This window comes from Corvus brachyrhynchos, unplaced genomic scaffold, assembly GCF_000691975.1.
Source record: "Corvus brachyrhynchos isolate BGI_N302 unplaced genomic scaffold, ASM69197v1 scaffold3, whole genome shotgun sequence".
NCBI classification, from domain to species: domain Eukaryota; kingdom Metazoa; phylum Chordata; class Aves; order Passeriformes; family Corvidae; genus Corvus; species Corvus brachyrhynchos.
Genome location: NW_008237619.1, coordinates 6,029,583 through 6,051,054, shown reverse-complemented (window position 1 = coordinate 6,051,054; position 21,472 = coordinate 6,029,583). Strand labels below are relative to the sequence as shown.

The following is a 21,472-nucleotide window of genomic DNA, read 5'->3' as shown; positions in this document are numbered from 1 at the left end:
GCGGGGGGGGTGGCACGGGCTGGGCCTTTGCACCAACTTTATGTGGCCTCTACCACTTGCCAGGTATCGATGTGCCGCACTCGTACCAGCGGACGTAGTTAATCTGAGTCTCCCCTCCTATCTTCCCAAATTTGACAGGTTCCTGACGAACTGCCCTGAAAAATCCTGGAACAGAGAACAGCTTTGTTTACATGGAAGCCCTCAGGACAGTACCATGCTTGGGTTCCCTGAGAAGTCTGTAACTATCAATCCAGTTAGTGGCTAAACTGGTCCCCGAGCTGTTAATCTGTCTGCCACAAGCAGGGCTGTTTGCTGCCCCTATGTCCATTAGCACTCTGCAATTTGCCCACCCAAATCAAATTAAGTGCTTGGGATGGCAGCGCAGAGGTGAAGCCTGCCTCTCCTTGAGATCCTAGCACCCACCCGTGGGTGGTGCTGGCTGGGCACAGCCTGTGCCCCCTCTGTCCATGCTGGGGTCTCGGAACAGAGGGCTGCTCCACGTTACAAAGTGACAGTAACAAATAGTCCCCACTGTGCAGCCTTGACATCGCAGTGAACCTCAGTAAAACTCGGCCCCTGGGGATAGTTCACACCACCTCCCCACCCTTAAATGCAAAATCGTCCTCCTGCTTTCACTCTGTTGTCTTTAACAACACACTTGCTTCCCATTAAAACAATTAACATTAAGTTACAAATTAAAGTGAGGAATTGGGGCTCCATCCAACCTGACCATAAGGAATGTATGTGTGGCTAGAGGAGGCATGTGCTCATGTGGACACACACACACAAAATACTGTTCTGCAGCTGAGAGACAACATTGGCTGTGATTCCCTCGAAGCACTTCAGGTCAAATACATGTAGTCAATTCAGAAATCAACCAGCTGCAGCCAGAACAATTGGTCTGTTGGTCTGTTTTTTCCTCTGTTCTGTTAATTTACTAGAAATACAAGCTACTGAAAAGGTGAGGTCTTTTGTTTGCTTGTTTTGTTGTTTGTTTTGGTCTAAAAATGAGTGTAGCTTATGGATTCACTCAAATCCAGCTGCTGAAATCAAATTGGTTTTAAGTGTGTTTTAAACTGAGGTAGCAAGGTTGTTAGGTAAAAGGTTTTTAAATAATCGAATATTTTAAAAAATGTGAATCTGGTACAACTGAGAAGTTTGCTGTCCTGGCAATGTCAAATTGGGTCCCGATGATCTGTCACACAAAATATCTTTTAAATGGGCAGCACTGACTGGGAAGAGAAAAGCAAAACCTCTTTAGAAAAAACTCACAAAACGCGTAAACAAACACCCTTCAGACTGTTCACCTACTTTGTTTTTTGGAAAAACTTGTGAAAGACTTAGGAACTTCACATTCATCTCCCACACCTACCTTGATGTGTTTCTGGACTCCTGTGGGGTGTTTTATAAATGTAGCACAGGAAGGTTTGGTCAACATGCTGATGCTGTACTGAAAACTGTTTTGCTGTTTTCCCCAATAAAATGTTCCATGACTCGCTCAGCACGTGTGCACATACCAGTACAGCCTGTGTTCTTACCCCACAAGGAACAAAACACCTCACCCTGGCACTGCTGCCAAGCAGCAAGGCAGGAGTTCAGCTGACAGAAGTACAAATTTCTTATGCTTCAGCCTCAGCAATGTGTGAAAAATAGCCAGGCAGGTCACAGCTGTGTTTAGCACATCCAGTGCCATGTCCACTTAGACCAGACTGGAATTTTGGGCACCCAGTTGCAATCAGTACACACAGAATTACTGCAGCGTGAATTATATTTTCCAGCCATAACTCTTCTGTTTCTCTTTAGTACCAAACAAAGTATTTAATGCCCAACTAATTATGTTCTGTGCTTTAAATCAACCTTGCTAGTTTGAGCACACCACTTAATGCCTCTCTGGAAACTCAAATGTGTGGTTGGGTTTAGATATGTAATACCAACTGTGAATGATTTGTTGGGCTGTTTTAATGAGGAGAGTCTGTTTGCTACCTGACAGAACCCAAGTCATAACTGTCTTAATAAGTCATTGTTCACCATCAAAAACTTCTTGACCCTCTTCTGCCTGCAAAGCTGGCAGCTGCTTTCATTGCCTACCCCAGCAGTGGGCATTGAATCCACTGGCAGGAAAAACAAACACTCAAATAAAGGAATTGCCAAGATTTGCTACAGAGACAGGTGTAAGAAATTACCATCTTTGACTGGTAGATCTTCTTGCTGTCCTGTCCTTCCATCTAAGAATGAGTCTACAAACTGGCAGTGATCTTCTCCATGGCCCCTCTGGTCTCCTATGTTATAAAATTTTCCTGAAAGCAAAGAAGCAGCAAAGTTTAGTGAAGGCTATTTCCAAAAACCACCAGAGGCAATGGGCTGTGCTCTTTCCTCTGTGGGGAAGCCAAGGTGAATGCTACGATTTTTTTCCTCTCAGGACCTGTAGCTGTAATTTGAACATGATGTGCAGGCTCCAAGTGCTCATGGCTAAGGCAGAAGTGCCCCACTCCTGGCCAAAATCTATGCCTGGACGTAATTTTTCCCTCTCCTTACATTTCATACAGTAAGGGAAATTCTGTTACTACCCACAACCTCATCAAAAAGCAAGTTTTGGTAGTTATTTGAATGGAAGGCAGGTCTGGTTCCCTGTCAGGAAGCCCCCAGTACCTTCAGAGATGTTTTTATAGACCACCTCCTAACATAGCCAAGGCCTGTTTTATAAATCATATTTTTACAACATGTGTGCAAGTGATAGCCCTTAACATATAGATGACCTTGGATAATAAGTACTTATCCAGAGCATGGAGTGTGCCCATGTATTTATTTGCAGGATTGCCTAACAGGACACTTGACTGCAACTGAGTAGAAATCAAGGTCTCAAGTGTCCCATGCAGCATGTGCTGATGTTACACAGGCTGTGCTTATCCTGTTAACAGGCACACTGAAGAAGCTTTGACAGATGTTTTTACTTACTGATTTGATTTGCAAGATATTAATAAAATTCAGTTCAGAAGATGGAGGAGAGCACTGCTACATTCTCTTCCCAAGTCTGGGATGGAAATGTTTGTAGATAAATTTACCATTCTTCCTAATCTCCTTTCACAGCACTTAATTCTCAATATGTCCAACCTTCAGTTGTGATGCTTAAAAGAAAGGTGAGAGCACTTAGAAATAGGCTCAGCACGCAGGTATAAGCTAGGCAGAAAGTCCAGTTACTCATTAGATCCTGGGTGTCCTGTAGCCTTGAATCTGTGCCAGTCTGGCCATTTGAGAGACGGTGGGGTGGGTTATATGCTCCCAAATGCAATTAAGAGCAGCCTACCAATAAACTCTCCAATGTTTTAGTGATCTGATACTTTGCCAAAAATACTTTGCCAAAATTTCTCACCTCCAGTCGATGGCCTCTGTGCATGTGGTTCTTCTCTAGCTTACAAAATTATTTATTACTATCTAGCTTTGGCTACAGGCATGTTTTTTCCATAGGAGAACTGGTCAGAGGGAGTTCCTCTCAGCAATTTTTTGCTCTGAAATTAAGAACATTCAGGCTGCTCAAAAAAGCCTTTTTTTTATCCACAGCTGTTGAAGGTCACACATAGAATTTATTTTTTTCTTCCCCTCAATAAATACTTATTTTTAGGTGGCCTGCTTTTCTGGAATGCCTACAGTGACTGCTCTGGAGGACTGTTAAATGAGGTCAGCAGTAGATGCTGGTTTATAGAACAGTCCTGGCATGTGTAACGGAGATCAGTTTTTCTCCATAAGAGACAGAATAAACCAGATATTTTAATGGCTAACACCAGATACACACATATTCTTCTGGCCCACAGCTTAACCTATGCATAACTTAAACAATTGCTCTTTATAAATTAGCAGCATTCTCAGTGACTATTACATTCTTACTGCCCAATTATTTCCATAATAGAAGAACACACTTAAAACCGTTTAGCTAACAAATAACTGGTTTTCTGTTTCGGGGATAGCAGTTCTAGCACAAAGTAAATTTTTTTCCCCAGTGTTCCCTTGTGGGTGGCCTTACAATCTTACATACAAACTTTGTTTTATATATTATGAATTCCACAGCACTAGAAGAATAAATTCATGCTAAAAACCAGCATGCAAAGATAAGTTGTTGCCTGCCTTATCCAACAGCATTTGGACAATGCACTCAAGTTTTGAGGTAGTTACACTGCTTCAGCAGCAAAGCTTTGGAAGATTTTTCAGCTTCCAGTGGAATTCAGAGCTCAGTGCAGCCCTGCACTGCTGGCACACATGGTCCAGCTGGCTGGTGCTTGCAGGGACACTTCCGCTGGCCTCGGGGGCATGGCGAGGCGAGGTGACCGTGAAACGCATCAGAACAGAGCTTGGCTTCAAACTGGAAAACTGCTCACTCGCACACAGAGGCCTCACTTAGTGAACGGGGGAAAAGCAGCTTTCCTTCTACATAAATATTTCACTTTTAAATATTGTGACAACTGGTCAGCACTGGTTGTAACAATTCAAGTGCAAGAACCGGGCTTAGCAAGTATAATGAATACAGTGTGTCTACCTCATCTTTTTCCAGCTAGGTTAAACCACCAGCCTTCCAGCAAGAACAAAAACAATCTAAGGAAAATAGGAAAATGGGCTGCTGATATTAAACTTTTCTTCTCAGATTGGAGTAGCTTTCACTGCGGTGTTAATTCACTTGATTTAGGGCTGAAGTCTAGTCCTGTTAGATTAGCACTGCTATTTCCTCTGCTGGCTGGTTTTGGGACACATCATGCCTCATTGCCAGTGCTTGTCATTTGATCACAGCTGGTTAGTACAGCAACAGTTGAATGAATGATACCTCTGTTCAAAACATTCTCTTTTAGTCACATAATTGCTAAGATATTATTTACATACGGAGTATTGTACTTACTATTAATGACAAGGCTTTCCTTCCTTGTCTGCTCATGAGAGAATGGTGCCAGATGCAAGGCAGGGAAGTTTAAAATTATGGCAGCATGGGCTGCCCTACAGTCCCTTGCTCTTTTCCTTCCGTATTCCTTCCCACAGAGCCCAGAGCCCTGTTCCTGTGAGGTGCTGAGCTCAAAGATGGGGCAACTTTAGGTTATGAAAGTGGATTCTTCCAGCCACAGTTTCTCCTAGTTAATTCAATGCCATGTGTTGAACACGCTTGCCTGACTCACACTCAAAAGGCATTTCCCTCACATGGTTTATGATACTCTGTGCTCAGAAGCCATGCTAATGCCATTGTCACAGAGCTGTCCGTGGTAAGAGACCTCACACAGAAGAAAGCCAGGAACTTGGGATGGCTTATAAGAAGTTAACATATTTCTAAAAGTACAAGTTGCGTGAGACACTAAGATCTCCTAGACCAACTAACTGAAAAATACTTTTCATGGTTTGTTTCCCCAGTACACACACAGCATGTGTCACTTATTCAGGTCTTAAACACATGACACTCTATTGGCCTTAAGACACCTAGCAAAACTTGAGATCTTTAGGCCAGGAAGTTTCTCTCAGTAATAAAATCCAATTTGAGGAAAGAAAAAAGGTGGGGAAAAAAGATCATAAGCAAAAATGAGGAATGTGAAAACAAAAATGTCAAAGCAGGTGAGTAAAACCTGTTGGCTAAAGTCGTGTTTATAAGCCTCCCAGTAATGAAGTAACCAGATGTTTACCAAAAGAGATGGGAATGAAAGGTCTAATTCTGGTCTAAAATGAGGTCCTGATCCTCTAATTAATAATTGTTCCAGGCTATCCTTTAAATACCAATTTGGCTGTTTTACAATATATGCTATTCACTCTAATCTTTATCAATTTTCTCTATGACCCCCAGTATACCAACAGGTACTCAAAATCAGATGATCACCACAGAGGAGTTACTCTGGAGTCTCAAAGTTTTCTATCAAACATATCAATGCTTACTGAGCACAAGAAGATTACTGTTTATGATTAATCTGTGGACTAAACTAAACAAATCTGATCACACTTCAGCAGAGCTCATTTTGTTAAACCTCTTAGCTCTGGAACCATAATATTTTTCAGGGATATGTAATGTGGACAACACTGATTTGAATGTTTCTTACCTGTAAGTGAATCACTGAGGTATATCTTGTATCTCAAAGAATTGCACAGCTGCACACCTACAAACTTCTTATACCAAGTCCTCTTTACGTATTGTTTGCCTTTGCATTCTGAATATGTGTCTGAATTGAATGGGATTTCAGTCCAGATAGCATCTTTTCCCACTGCAGGAGAAGAAAAAGAGGCTGAAGGATGATGGTGCGTACAAATTTATGTACAACAAATACATTTGAATAACTAGAATTAGAAACCTTGATGAAACAGAAGGTACCAATACACTTGCATTTTGAACATAAGAAATATTTCAGGGAAGCACCAAAGTATGCAGATAAAATTGGTACTGTGAACTCCTCCTGCTGTCCTCCAGTGCAGGTTTGGAATAAGCTCATTCTAGGACCTTGTTAGGGGGACAGTGTTTGTATTGGCAAAACTCTCTTTTATAAAGTGTGTGATACAGTCACCATTCTTCAGTGCATTCCAGCCAAGACAATCAGCTTGCAGCAAACTGTATGTGATCTAACAAAAATACGCATAAAAATGAAGTGCCGTTAATTACGTGGAGAAAAACGGCACCTCAGTGTTTGTCAAAGTGAAAGTGACATCTATTACAAATACAAAAAGCCCAATTTGCTTGAGCAATCTCAGCTCTTCCTCAAAAGCTCAGTCCACCTTCCACCAAAGACCGCAAGAGTCTTGTAAGTGACCTAAAGCAGAGCTAGATCAAGCCGCCTTCTGAAGCAGAAAATTTTCCTAAAACACAAAGACAGATAAATAGAATCCTCTGAGGTGTGCTCTGTTAACTCACTTAAAAAGTGTGGAGTAGCTTATTCATTTTGCAGAGCTTTCTTTGCTTTAATGACAAGGCTGAGAAAATATGAGGCTGTCCTTGGCTCATTTGTATACATTGGTTTGAAGCCATCCCAGCTGCCATGGGAGCTCCACATCACGCTGATTGCCTTGTGCTCAAGTAAACAAGCAACCTCACATGAATTCCTTAGCAGGGGCATGGGTGAGTGAAATGTGTGTGAATGCTGTTTGATTCCGTAACTCATCCAGCTGGTGCAGCAGAGCCCCCTCCTTGTAAAATTCTGCCATCTCATTTCTGAAAAAATTGCTGATCAGATTTATATATAAAACACTTACTTGAAATTGGCTCGCTCACTCTTGGGTCCGCTGGGGGAAGAAAACAAACATTCAATCAGACACTGTAAAATGAACGTTCCCAATAATTCGATGGAAAAGCATTGGTAAGTGATTTTTTACAGCTGACGTAAGCTGTAATTTGTGAAACAGAAAGAGTTTTGGAAGCAAAGTTAACTTTTGTATTAAATTAAATTAGAAGAAATATATTTCTTATGCGAAACTCCAGTATCAATGAGCTTTTAATAATTTTACTTATGGGACAACACCAGCCAAGCAGAGTTCTAGTAAAAGCAAGAGTTTAAACCTGTAACCAACAAAACCCAATTGTACTGTGCCTTATTAAAATTTCAATTTCAAAACCTAAATAATAAAAAGGACACATCTGTAATACTTGCCACAAAAATCTTGGCTTTGAAAGCCCAAATGTGAGAAATGGATGTGTGCAATTAAGAAAAAACAAAACTGGATGCTTAATTTGTCCAAACTAAATAGGAGACAGAGCATAAGCCTTGTCATTCATGAAAACTGCACTTGGCGCAAACATTTTTTTTTCACTTTTAACAATCCAGGATTACAAAGAGTGTATTCAGAGTTTTTAAATATGTGTGGCATAGTCTGAACTCCTCCCTGAGTAATGCTTTGCTCAGCCAAAACTCTCATCCATCAGTGACAGCACTAGTTAAGGACTATTAAGTTATTACACCTGGCTCAAAACACAGATTGTGAAAGTCCTTTCAAAAAGGCTAAACCCATTTTGTGTTTTATGTGGTCCTTCAGTACTACCAAGCAATAAACACTTCTACACAAAAGATGGTCTCTTGCTTGCATAAAGTCAACAAGCCAGCTGTAGTTAACCTTGAGGGGAGCAAGAATAGGAAAAGCAAAAGCGCTCTGATTCTCACCTCTGAGTCAGAGAGAACTTGACTTGGGAACCAACCAATGGCCAAAACAGACGTGTATACACGTCTTTAACAGTTTCACTGGAGAGTAAACAGGATGGAAGGGGACCTACTGGGACACTGACTCTTCCCAACTACTCTTTCTCAATCCTTATTTCAGCCAAACAACATCACTGTTTACAGCAGCCTTATTGAACAGGTAGCAAAAACACCTATGAACACACCAGCCCAAAGAAAAAGCTAATGTTCCCCATCCAGAAGCTGTTAATGAGTTGGATAGATGCAAAAAGGTCAGGAATATAAATCTTAAATGACTGAGCCCTTTCTAAGGATGAAGTCATTTTCTTCGCAATGAATACCAGACAAACCCTCTGTGTTTCTCTGTCTTTTTCTCTTGCAGTCTGTCCATCTCTCATCCTCACACGACACAGTTCTGATCCCAGGCTGACCTTCCAGGCACCGCCGTAACATGCTCAGCGGTAAAAAGCCAATCAGGAGATAGTAAAGAGCAAGACTGAATGCACAAAATGAAGTGAGAGAGCCTTTCATGCATCCCACAAACATGGATACTAAAGCCGCTGTAAGCGATGGTCTGATCTTTGGAAGTTCTTACCTGATTCAGTGCTGAATGTCACAACGTTGCTGCTCGGACCTTCACCAAGGGGGTTCCTAGGCTTCACGTGGAATTCATAACTGGGGAATCAAATAGAAGAGATAAAAATTTTGCAAACTAAGCCTACGTCCGTAGTCTGGAGCAATGAAGCAGCACACACCTTGGTGCTACTCCCCTTCTGGAGAAGAACAAAAAAGCCCAATTTCTTGCCCCAAAACCACAGAGATTTTTTGTCCTGACTGTGTAAGACCTCTCTGAAAACAAAATTAACCAGTCCTTTTGATAATTCTTTGCACACATACTATTAATATTTGATTAAATTCACCACTGGTTTCTCTGTCTCCTCTCACACAGCAGTTCCAGTTCTGGCAAAGGGAGCAAGTTCAGATGAGGTCTGAAGCAACCTGACAAGCAGACACTGAGTAAAGGACATTGTTATTTATTTGTACTTTTTGCATTCTTAAGAACACAAACCTCCAATTCAATGCCTCTCCAGCCCACCAACAGTGACGGACAGGGCCAGTAGCGAAACACAGGGCAAGTCTTCCAGGACAGGAGCTCAGCCAAGGCAAAGATCCAATCGCTTGAATGTATGTTAATAATCAGCATATGAAGCAATGACAAGACACTGCACAGAGTCTCTTTTGCATGTGTTTTTACTGATGTGGCACAACACCAGCCTGTGCCATAGTTATCTCATGATCCCTTTTCATCACTGTGTTGGGAACTAAACACAGTGCTGTGGAAACAGAACACGATTGAAGGAAAAAATCCAAACCAGCCTCCTCCTCTTAAGCCTCCCCCACCTGTCAATACTTGATTAACAGTGGAAGTGCCACGTACAGAGAGACATCTCACGTGCTCTGAGCACACGCATGGCGAAACTCTCCTAACACAGGGCGCTTTTTCATCAGTGACAGGGAGCCACAGGACACGAGTCAAAGGGACTGTAGGCCTGGAAAATGGGCCCCAAATTAGAGACACCTTTTTTGCTCTAAACACAGAGCAAAATGAGAGTCCCAGAAGTGGACAATTAAACATTCAGCTCTTGACTCATGAAGGATCATTTACCAATGATAACTTTGGTCGCTCGCCACTGTAACACAGAATTGTAATGTATTGCTGGAATAGTTTCCAAACAGCAATTTTCTAAAGAAAAAAACCCCATACCACACCGCACAGTTGGAAATTTGTAAACTCCATTTGCAATTCCCCAGAAGAAGAATTCAATCCAAACTTTGGATTACCTCTCATTCCTCCTTGGCTCCTGCAAAACCTGAGCAGTTCACTAATTAACCTCAGTGGAGTATTCATGCAGTACCAAGCAACTGTTTTCCATCCACTGTACTTCTAAGACAACATTTAACTTTAAAATTGCTTACTTAAGCAATTGCCTTTATTTCTAAGGTTTTCTTTTCTTTTTAAGGGAAATACTTATATAGACTGGTATGCTGAACAGATGCATTGTGGAAATTCATGGATATTGCTAAAAGAAATGTGGGCTTGTTTTGAGCTGAAAAAAGTCTGGTTGGAGTAATCTTGACATTTATTCAAACATGCTGCAAGACCATTTTGAACTACCTATGTTACTCCATGGTAGGAGGGAGACATTAACTAAATGATCAATTTAAGAAATTTATAAATCTTCATTATCAACTTCAATTTCTTTAAACAAAGACATGCTTTTAAAAATAAGATCTGAGCAGTGTTAGTATTCACACTGGGAATGTGGTACAGTAACTTTTTTTGGTCAAGAAGTATTCTTATCTGGTAGGAAAGGTCATAATATAGAGAACTGTATCAGAGCAGTTGGAGATTCTTTCTGAAGAATCACCAAAGCATAAACAAAGATCTCCTAATATGTTGGGTGTCTTAAAGTAATAGCTAGATGATACATTCTTGAAAATGTAGAAATTAATCCACACCTACACATAAAAGGTTGCAAAGTAGTTTTCCTCCTTCTTTCACAGCAGGGACACCTTATCTAGAGCTATTATTGTAATTGTGATAATCAAGATGGAATGTTCTATTGCTTTATGGGCAGTTTATGGTTTGTTCTCATGGGTGATAATAATCTGTTTCTGTCCCTTTGTATGTATTTTGCTGATTTTTGAACAAATATATTGTTCTCGAGCTGATATGACCTACTTTGGGCCGCATTAGGCAACATTCTTCATAGGAATCAGTCCTGTTCCCAAAAATCTTTAGTCTATGAACTTGGACCCATCAATTCTCTGATTCCAAAAAGACAAAAAAAAAAAGAACTGAAGATAATTTTCCAAGCACTGTTTTTCAAATTGTGGTTTAGAGATCACTAGGTTCTCTGCAAAAGACCAAACCACAGCTTGGAAAATTAGGACAAAATTTAAATAAAGAACTAAAATCTACAGATAGGGATTTCAGCTTATGTAAACATATAAAGAAAATTGGAGAAAAGGAAAATAATAATGAAATGTCCAAAGTTTAGCTCAATGAATTAGGGAAGCCTCTTATTAATAATGTTAAAGAGGAAATTTTAGAAACTAAAATACATGCAATTCTACAGTTCTGTGGTATGTGTTTTTACAAGCATCACAGGCTCCTTTCCTCTGCCAATTTCAATCCTACAACAATACCAGTGGCTTCCACAGTACAAAAATAACAAACAACCACTTTTGGAGATGAAGAGAATTAGCTAGTTGACAGAACATTGAAAAGGAGAGAAAGGAAATGGGTTCGCAATATGACGGAGTTTACAAACCTAACTCTAATTTTAAAGATGTGCTGTGGCTGTCTTGAAAGAAGACAATCTAAAGTCTCCCTTTTTGTGTGTCAGGTGAAAGATCTGAAAAACATAAATGAAATGTTGAAGAAAGGGTATCATCTGCACTCTTATGTACTCCTATAGAAACCACAAGAAAGGGGAAAAACTGCTTAGAGCTTCAAGAAGTATGTACGGCAAAATTAATAAAGGGGAATAGGAAAGCTATAGAATGATTATCCCATGTCTGCTGCTTAGTTAGACTTACCTAAAAAGAAACTGGAGTCTAAATTCCATCTTTATATCTGCCTGCCTAATATACCAAAAACTGCTACACTATGTAAGCTGCAATCTAATGTCTCACACCTTTAACATCTGTAAGATTGCTATCCTACAAACTTTTGGAGACCAGGCCTTCCAAATCCTCTCGAAGTGTGTAAGACAGTAAAAGTTTTTGTGCAGATTAAATGGACTTGACTTACAGTAATTACTACTTGGAGTGTATTTTTCCACCACAGGAAATCGCTATACCACATGGAACTCTGGCAAATGCAGCTGCCGCTGCATTTTTCAAATCATGCAAAAGGAGAAGATTGAAGATTGCAGAACTGAAAATAGGTGAAGAGAGATTTTCACCATAATAGGAGAACTGGAGCAGCTGAGTACAGTCCTGGGACTTCAGGTCTATTGCTGGGGAGAAGCTGGAGTTGGATGTCAACTGTGCAGGGTTGTGCACGGAGCTGCTGTCTCTGCAGAGTGTGCTTGGATGGCAGTGTGGTCAGGAAAGAAAGAGAAAGAAGAGGGAAGGGAGGGGGAGGGAAGGGGAAGGGGAAGGCTGCTACGCTTGTTTGAGGAATCTTTCTCCTAACAAAGTTGAAAGAAAGCTAAGAGAAATGGGAAATGCTTACTCATGAATCCTGATATCAACAGCAATTTAATACAAAATCTGTCACTTAAAAACAAATAGAAACCTCCAGCATTTTTCTGCCACTTTCTGAATTTTGCTGCATTAAAGCTTTCACAGTAGCTCCTACCTCTAGACCCTTGCTGTTATCAAAAGCTAAGCTCTCTGCATTGAAAGAGGTTTTCTTGGTTTTTTCCTTGTATGGGATTAGCATATTTTGGGTGTTAAGTGCAATCCAAAACAATATTAGATAAAGGTGATAACAGCCTTGGGACACAATCTAACCCAGAAGTCTGAAAGAGACCACTCAAAACATTTTTTAAAAGGAGAAGATTATATTTGAAATCACCAAAATAATTAATGGGGAAACGGATCAGTACCTAATGGGAAGTTATACAAAACTGTGGAATGCAAGCATCACAGGCTTTTTATTTCTTATTAATACTCTTTTTCTACACAAGTTGGCTGGTGGGACACATCCTTCAATGGCTACTCAAACATCCCCAGAGCTATTTTGCACAAGCCTTAATATATTTCTTTACTGCCTTCCCATTAGTGCCATCACAAACATGCATGACAACAGCTTTCAACAATCTTCAGGCTCTTTTTTGAAGGCTTCTATAGAAATTTGGGCTGTAAAACTTCCTGGACATTATGGTCTGTTCTGTGGACTTCGTTGCTCTTAAACAAACCACTAGAATGAAAGAGAAAATGTACACTGACAAAAAAAAAAGTTTCAAGATAGGGCAGGGATACAGAAATAAGAACTACATATTTTGGCAGAGAAACCAGAAGAAATAACAAAAAATCTCATTGGAAAAAAAACCCAAACAACATCTGCATTTAATATTTTAGGCTAGGAAAGTCCATGAAAAAACTACAGGTCGGTGAAACCCATTTTTTTTCCAAAGAGAATATGCAGAGGAACACCATTATTACTACACAAGAGATGGAATGAAGACAACAAAAACTACAGTAAGGCCATTTCTATCTCAGGCCTCTCAATGTTTATTCCAAACAAACAGCTCAAGGAGAAAAATACTGAAAATGGTGGATAATGACCTTATCTTGACTCACATATGGGAGATACTGCTTGACTATTAACATAGGAGAAGTTACTGCAATACTTCCTTATGAAGTGCAGTTTTAATGTAAAACAAGGAAAGAGCAGAGTCCTGGGTATGCCAGTGGTACTGGGAGTCCCAGGGTGAGCAGCCTTGTAAGGAAACTCAGAAACAGGAGACCTGTATGTCAACTTAGATGGAATATTACAGGTCTCATTCCTCAAATGGCTGCTTGGAAGTTAGACTGTAACTACTTTGACCAAAACGATCAGTCTTGTAGTTTGACTCTTTTCCAAGTGGAATAAACAGTACATTTCTCACTATAAGAATCGCAGAATTTCCATGTGGAGGATGAAAAATTGTTAGTTCCTACTAGTGCATTTGTTTCTCTCATTTTTCTTTGCTGAGGTAGAAATGACATTTGCATTAATGCACTAAGCTACCTTGGCCTGCATTAAAGAAACTGGAGGAAACAGAGATCTACAAGATCAGAAACTGCCCCTAAGATCCAATCTCACAATAATTTATACTGTAAGACACCTATGAAGGTGTCCTGGTCCAGGCCCCTTTTCATGACAGGACTGACTTAGCTGCTTTGAGCTCGGGGTTGATCAAGTACAGTAGTTACAGTCATTCACTGCTTGAGCAACAGAGTAAAATCTGAGTAGCTCACTACTTGGTTCAGGCTAACCAGGAGAAAGAAGAATAGATGGCTTTTGGCTGTTACAGTCATTTCACTAACAGAAGAATAAAGATGGCAAAAACTGCAGAGATTTTGGTGTGTTTCAGTGTGATACTGAACAGGGGGCTGAGTGAAATGTGACCTGGACCTACTCTAAAATTCTTGGAAATAATATAAAGGGTAACAAAAGCTAACTACATTACAAAGTCATAATCAACAGCTTATAGGTGAATATTAGATTACAGAAGTACATCTAGAATAGAAATGTTTAAGCAGAAAACATTCATAAACAAGAGGAAGTTTTCTTCAGGCAGCAGTTATACCCCATTAACTATCTGTAGAAGGAAGATATATATAGTTATCTAGCTCATATAGCATAACCACACTACATGCTTTGAGATATTTCAGGTAAAGGTTACAATCAGAAGCAAACTATCTGATGAAATTAAACAGAATTATAGACTGAAGCCAGACAGCAGTCTAGGGCCAGCAAGGGTACCAGTTTCAGGAACTCTGACTAACCAAATAATGGATATCAAGATTTGAACTTTCCAGGTTATTTAAATGATCAGAAGTCATCTAAGATTTGAAATCCTGCAACCCCCATGTTTGGCAATTCTCTAGGTGAAAAAGAGGATAAAATATTTGTCCTATAAGGAAAAATCCTTTAAACTAATGTGTGGTTGTCAACTGTGAAGCAGTTGTTGATGGCATGGATATGATATGTCTTTCCTTGGGAAAAAAACATATGGATCTCAGCATTCCAATGAAATCACACTGTACAGGAGCCTCTAAAACATTTCTTTAAGACAAAAACCCCAAACAATCAGTTGCATTAGAAAGCAGCTGACTGTGCCCCACATTTATTTAAAGGGCCTATGCCCTCGCAGCCAGAAGTTTTTCAAATCTCTGTTTTACTTTCATCTCGGAGTATCAGTCTTCCAGTCAAGTCACCAAGAACACATAAAGCTGGCATATATAAGGCAGAAAGGCAATTGCCATAACATAAAGAACTTTATTTGTTTAAAAGTAACCTTCACAAGTTGTTGTATACTTATGAAAGTCCATTTTCATTTTCATCTCCATATTACCATGGTATGAGTCTGCTAAAACCAAACACTAGATAACTGTACTCAAAGTCAGAACTCTTTTCTCAGCCAGTGCATTTTTTCTGGATCTAGTCACTTTTCAGACAGCTAAATGGACACGCAGAATACTGCATGATAATCCTCATCCCATTTAACTTCTGTGTTTGTACTTACTGACAGCCGAAGTCGCACATGCAATTTTTGATGAGCGACTGTAAAAGTCTCTTTGTTGCCTCCCTAACACTATCCAAATTCCTGAAATATTTAAAGTCTGGTCATTATCTCCTAATCTTTAAAAGCTGCATTGTGAAAAGGCCAGCTCAAAGAAAGAAGGGTGTCTGCCTTGCTGCAGAGCTTCCCAGAGGTGTAGCAGTATGACCTATTTGAATGAAGAATGCAGAAGACAAAAGCAAACAAACAGCATCATCTGTCAGGCTCAGATGCACTCAGGTTTTCTCTGCTGCTTGTTCTGCCCCCTTCACACTGAAAAGTTGTTTGTCTTGCTTCCCTCCTGCGGGTTGTGGGCAATTAACTCTTTAGCTTCTGGGACAGGAACTACCATATCCTACCTGAAGTACCTCAGCAGGATGCTAGACCTTGGCCACTGTGACTGCAGACCATCTCTGCCATGTACAGCTCCTCAAGAGTGTACATCCACACAACTCAACTGCACAACTACAGGCTTGAGCTGGCTTGCTGCTTTAGGGTCTTTCTGGTTTCAACTTAGCCATGAAGGCTGAGGTAACACATTCACAAACATTTTTATGCCTTTTTGGGAAGCCTTTGTTTAGGTCTGTCTGCTTTAGATCTGTCCTGAACTGCCTCTGAACGCACTGGACCTTCAGAGCAGCACTGGGGATTCACATGAGCCTCACTGAGGGCTTCAGGAAAGCTGGAAAAAATAGGGTCTCTAATTCAGCTTGTCAGTTTCTCCAAAGTGTTGCAAGGCCAAGAGGTTCTTCCCCGTTAATCCACCTTCTGCTACTGAGCATCTCTCTTTCCATATATTGCTGGTACTTTTGTAATTGCTGATTGCTTGTGGGAGGGATTTCTGTTTCTCCTCCAAGTTTCTTTTCCAGTTCCACCTCTTCTACAGCTCTTTTCTTTAAGGCTAGTTATGGAAAAGTTTCCTTCCCAGTCTTAATGTATTACTTGATGAATTTTTAGACATTTCAGGGACTCTGTTAATGAATATTGAGCTGTGTTTAATTGTCACTCTTCCTCCCATTTGCAGTCAGTTTTGTCCACAAATCCATTTCCTTCATCTAATGAGCAGCTCCTGATAGACAGGAGACTTTTATTATGGACATATGATGTTCCTTGGCAGAACAGATACTGTCTACATGATGCCAACTGTCTTAATCACTTTCTTGTTTTCCCTGAGTTTAGTGTGCCAGCAAGCCGGGATTTAAATGGTAACAGTAACTTGTGCTTCTGCCAAAGCTCTCAAGGTGTCCTCAGAATTAGGAAACATACATTTTGCTTGGAACGGGAGTTTTATTGAACAGAGCCACTCTGAAGACGCTACATCCTTAAATCTGGTGAGACTCGAGGGACATGCACCACTGCAATTTGTATCAAAGATTTTCAGTTTTGGGCAATGGCCTCCTGGATCCATAGAGACTTCGACTGTCTTTCTTTTTGAGGCTGGGGTTGGTGAATGGTAGCTGCTCCCTCCTCAGGAAAAGTTATCCCTTTATATCTTAAGTCAGCCTCCACCAGTCATTCCTGATTTCCTATCTAGCTCCTTGTAACAAAATGCACACTTCAAAAGACAGCTGTCCTCCATGGTCTTTGGTTTGCTCTTGCCTACCAAAACCTGAAAGTCTTCTCACAGGTGTTGCTAATTGAAGTTAAAAAACCATCTTAGTTGCTTCTGCATAGTTTCTGCCTTCATTATGACCTTTCCAATGGTTCTAGCTGGATCTGCCCATCTCCATCTTGTTCCTTTCTGAGCAAAGAGCACTGTAGAAAGCTCTTCTCTTATGATCATATGGACACTGCTCCCAGCAGTAAGGGTTTTGCTCTGCTTCCATGTCCTTCCACACTTAACCAAATCCATTCCATCTCTGCCACCATATGTGACATGAAGAGTTTGAATGTGTAATGAAAGAGAATCTGCTTAATAACACAGAGCTCTTTTCAAAGGTGCAGCTGTATTATTTCAAAACAGAACTGAAGTGAAAACACAAACAGCACAGCCTGACAACTTCAGCAGCACCTACTCCCTTTCTTAGTCACTACTCCAGAAATACATTGTTTTGCTATCTCTTATAAGCCTTTTCAGCTGATCAAGAAAAGCAATGCCTGGTGCCCAAGCTAGGTATTGCTAATATATTCTAATTGCCTCTTAACATGACAGAACAACATAGCTGCAGAGTTCACTCTCTCACAAGCCACATGCCTTTAGGAAATAACACAGGCATTCTTGAAGACAAACAGCAATTCTAGCCCATCTTGTGAGCCCATCTTCTGAAGTCTGTCAAAGAAGCTCTTTTGGAGTATCACAATTTGCCCATGTATTTTGTTTTTCAAATTCTCTCCCCTTGTCTTCCACTTTATGATAGCTCCTCATTCCTTCTCCTAGGACCTGCTGGTAACATGTACATGAGCTTGAACCAACATCCCAGATTACACCACACATTGCCTAAAAATCAAGGTTCAACATGGGCTCTATGCAGAATTTTGTGCTGTGTTTCCAATTTATGGATGATATTAATAGAAAATCCATTCACCAACACCAAATGGATGGTCTTACAGGAAAAACCCCAAGTGTCACTCATTAAATTTCTGATGCAATTAATAAACAACGTAACAAAAGACAAGTGGTTTTCTTCCCTGCTCTGAATTTTACCATAAAAAGAAGAATACTTTTTTATGGGATATGATATTTAAAGATAGATCATGCTTATTTGGACTAGTTGCATGAGAGGCATGCCATCAACTGGAATTCACTTACTCATTTTTAATTTGCCAGCTCTTTTAAGACACTGAAAGAAAGCAACGTATTCAGGACAAATGTGTTTTTCCTCTCCACAGTAACTTTCCTAAATTTGACAGTTAGTCTTTCTGATAGGACAGGTCACTTCTGCAGCTTGTCCAGACAACAAATACTCCTGGAAATTTCCTAAAGATTCCTCAAATGTGTTTTATCTGTTAACTTACAAGAAAGCAAAACCAAACCATACCTTTTTTTTCTATCAAAACAGGAGTAAAACCAATTGGTTCTTATTTCCATAGGTATTTTCATTTGAAGTGGCAGACAGCTGACAGTCTAAATTAGTTGGATTAATTTAGAAAATGATATTATTTAATTACCTTGTATCAGGTTTTAGGTTTTCCACAGTAGAATGGGTTTGATTTGTAGTGATTATTGATTTCTCCTTTTCACCATCACTTCCTCCATTTTCAGTTGACACAACCTCATACTCTGGAAAATTACGGTAAAGAAAAATTTGATTAAGTAACATCTCGTGAGCATCCTAAGTACATACCTAAGTACAACCAGATAGTGAATGAGTAAGCAATTTTACAGGAATTCAATCTTTCTGCCTTTTGCCAGCCTGAAGTCAATACACGATTTGGACTTTTTAATTCACTCGAGTTGGAAAAGAAAATGCAGGAAATGAATGAGCATGCAAATACGTGCATGTACACACAGACACACACACCAAGAACTACTGAGTCCACCCAGGGCCTGCTTGTTACTCAGTGCACAAGGCAACAAACTGCCCTACATTTCTGTGGCAACACAACAGGAGCAAAGCATGAGCAAAATGGTCTTGGCTTCTGACACTTGCAGTTTTCATGAAAACAAGGAGGTGAGTTTGCTCACTGTTTTGGTTGTTATTTGTCTGACCTTTCCATTACATTTTGTTTTTGGGCATACCCAATGAAATCCCTTGTACACTATTAAAGTCAAGCACAGTAACCATTCAAAGAACAAAATGATGCAACAAATTACATTTTCTGTTTCCACCTTTCTATCTGAAACAGTGCATTTATTAAAAAAAAAAAGAGACGTGATGCCAAAATAAGATGATTGGAAAAACATACATAAACTAAAAAAATAGAGATGACAGAAAAATTGATTTAAGCCTGTCTAAACAAGTAGTGTCATACTGGTGCCAATATTAAGCAATCACTGTTTTCAGAAAACAGGACTCAATGCCTTCTTTTGATTTCAGAATTGATTTTGATGAGTCATTAACTGAGTTGTTAGCTAACTTCATCGTTAGTCTTTGTCAGCTAGTGTCCAGAAGATGACAGAGGAATTAGGAATGGCCATCTTGCATGTTTACCTGTCTGTGTGCTGAGTCCTGCATGACTCACATGCATTTATTCTCAATACAAACCCCTTCCTTTATTAATGAAAAAAACCCAGATTCTTTTAATAGAGAGAGTTTATTGACCCTCTTGCAGTGGATACTGCTAGTATTATGCTGGAAAAGTTCTACTGACTTACAAGACGCATGTAAACTTTGATTGTGTCTGGCCCACTGTTAAACAACATCCTCAGGTCAAGAAAGATGTCTACACTATGTGTGTGCATCTGTATATAGTGTTGTACTGTTGGAACTTCTTGACTAGATCTTACCACATCCTGTACAGAGAGAAGCCAGAAAATTGGAGAAGATACAGAGTCATACTTCTTAAGAATATTTTTGTATCGTCACTGACACCACTGATCCTAGTTGTGTAAATCTTGTTATAATCTAGTAGCATTTTCTTATCCACACTGGAGCTGACAGTAGCACAAAATAAAAGCAATGGGCTCCTTTAATCCCTGGGGATTAAAGTACTTTCAAATGGCAAAAAACTACTATGAAAGTAAATTAAGCTGGGAATACTGTATTATCACACAATGGAGGAAAGAAATTCAAACCAACCTGTAACAGTGTCATTGTCTGGTTTTTCCCAGTCCAATATGACAAATGTTGGACAGCCCTCTACAGTCACCACCGTGAGGTTGGTTGGAGGATTTTGTGGAGGACGAGTGGGTTCTTCCTTGCTGCCAGCTTCTTCTTGAGGAAAATGTTCAAGAGAGCTTGTGATGGAGCAAGGCACATCATCATCTTTCTTCATGTACTTGACATGGGGGGCTAAGAACAATAGGAAAGAGCTGTTATTCAATAGTTTTTTACAAAATGGCAGTGCCGTTTCACCTGGTGCACAACATCCATCCCAGGACAGCAAGCAAAAGTCTGCACAAGTCAAACACAAAACTTTCAGAATAAACTCATCCATTCAATATTAAGCTACTTGTTCTCATTTTTGGTTTTTTGGGTTCTGTTTATGTTTTTGTGGTTGTTTTTTGGTTTTTTGCTGATTTTTAAGATTTTACTTATTGTTTTTAGACCTGGAATCTGCACTACCTTCATCCCCTTCCTACTGGCACCACTGAGGAAATGACATTCTGAAAGTATTAGCAGGTGATACACACTGTTTGAAATAATCTGTCACAAAATAGGAAAATCAACCTTATTTCTTCTATAGTAAAATGACGCTATAATTCTACTTGCAGCTTTTGAAAGGTATGCTAATACAAAGACTTCATATACACTTCATTCCACCAGAAGGAGCAACAAGTTTAGTCCAGAAAGTAAAATTCAGTCAAGAAGATGCTGGTTTGTGCTACAGCTCTTTCATCTGCCACTAAAGTGATACAGAATTAAGTAAAATTTTGGCCTTTGACTAACCAAATAAGATAATTTTTATGCAAGATAGGTCAGACTTCATATGCTCCTGGAAATAAAATGAATATCCTACCTTGGTACCTTGGTTTGCCTGAAGAATCTGTTTCTGATGTAGGACTTGAGCTGAAGACAGTTGCATCAACTGTAGGAAACACAAATATAATATAATACAATTATACACAATTATAATATAATACAAAATTTCAGTGTTAGAACTGCAGCATTTCACAGTTCCTTTGGCATTTTAAATCATGATAAGAATAGATAAATAGTAGATCTCTGCTGCCAGATCTGTCTCTTCATTTTAGGGAGCCCATTTTGTCTGTGATGCTGTGTGAACCCTGTACTTACCTGCTAGTACAGCCAGCCATAATGAAAATGACAGATTTCATGACTGCTGCTGGATTCAGTTCATGCAATATATGTACTATATATGTAATACTTTTTAGACCTTTAAAAATGATCTTTTTGCACTGTACTGGCTATGTAGCTTGGAGCTTTTTTATGTTCCTAGGATATACAGAACTATTACTTTGGCACAGTAACTTCTCTAAAAATAACAAGGAAATAAAAAATTCAGTCGTTTCCA

General features: G+C 39.7%; 1 protein-coding gene across 1 annotated transcript in view; it reads right to left on the bottom strand.

Moving 5' to 3' along the window:
* Positions 1-21,472, bottom strand: part of ABI3BP (ABI family member 3 binding protein) — a 140,763-nt gene that overhangs the window by 1,505 nt on the left and 117,786 nt on the right. Inside the window, exons 52-59 of the mRNA XM_017731863.1 lie at positions 20,957-21,025; positions 20,077-20,289; positions 18,506-18,617; positions 8,710-8,789; positions 7,198-7,227; positions 6,057-6,218; positions 2,184-2,297; positions 10-165 (exon numbers count right to left, since the gene is read on the bottom strand). Coding sequence (XP_017587352.1) covers positions 50-165; positions 2,184-2,297; positions 6,057-6,218; positions 7,198-7,227; positions 8,710-8,789; positions 18,506-18,617; positions 20,077-20,289; positions 20,957-21,025 — 896 coding nt within the window. The 3' untranslated portion in view covers positions 10-49. The remainder of the gene's footprint in view (positions 1-9; positions 166-2,183; positions 2,298-6,056; positions 6,219-7,197; positions 7,228-8,709; positions 8,790-18,505; positions 18,618-20,076; positions 20,290-20,956; positions 21,026-21,472) is intronic.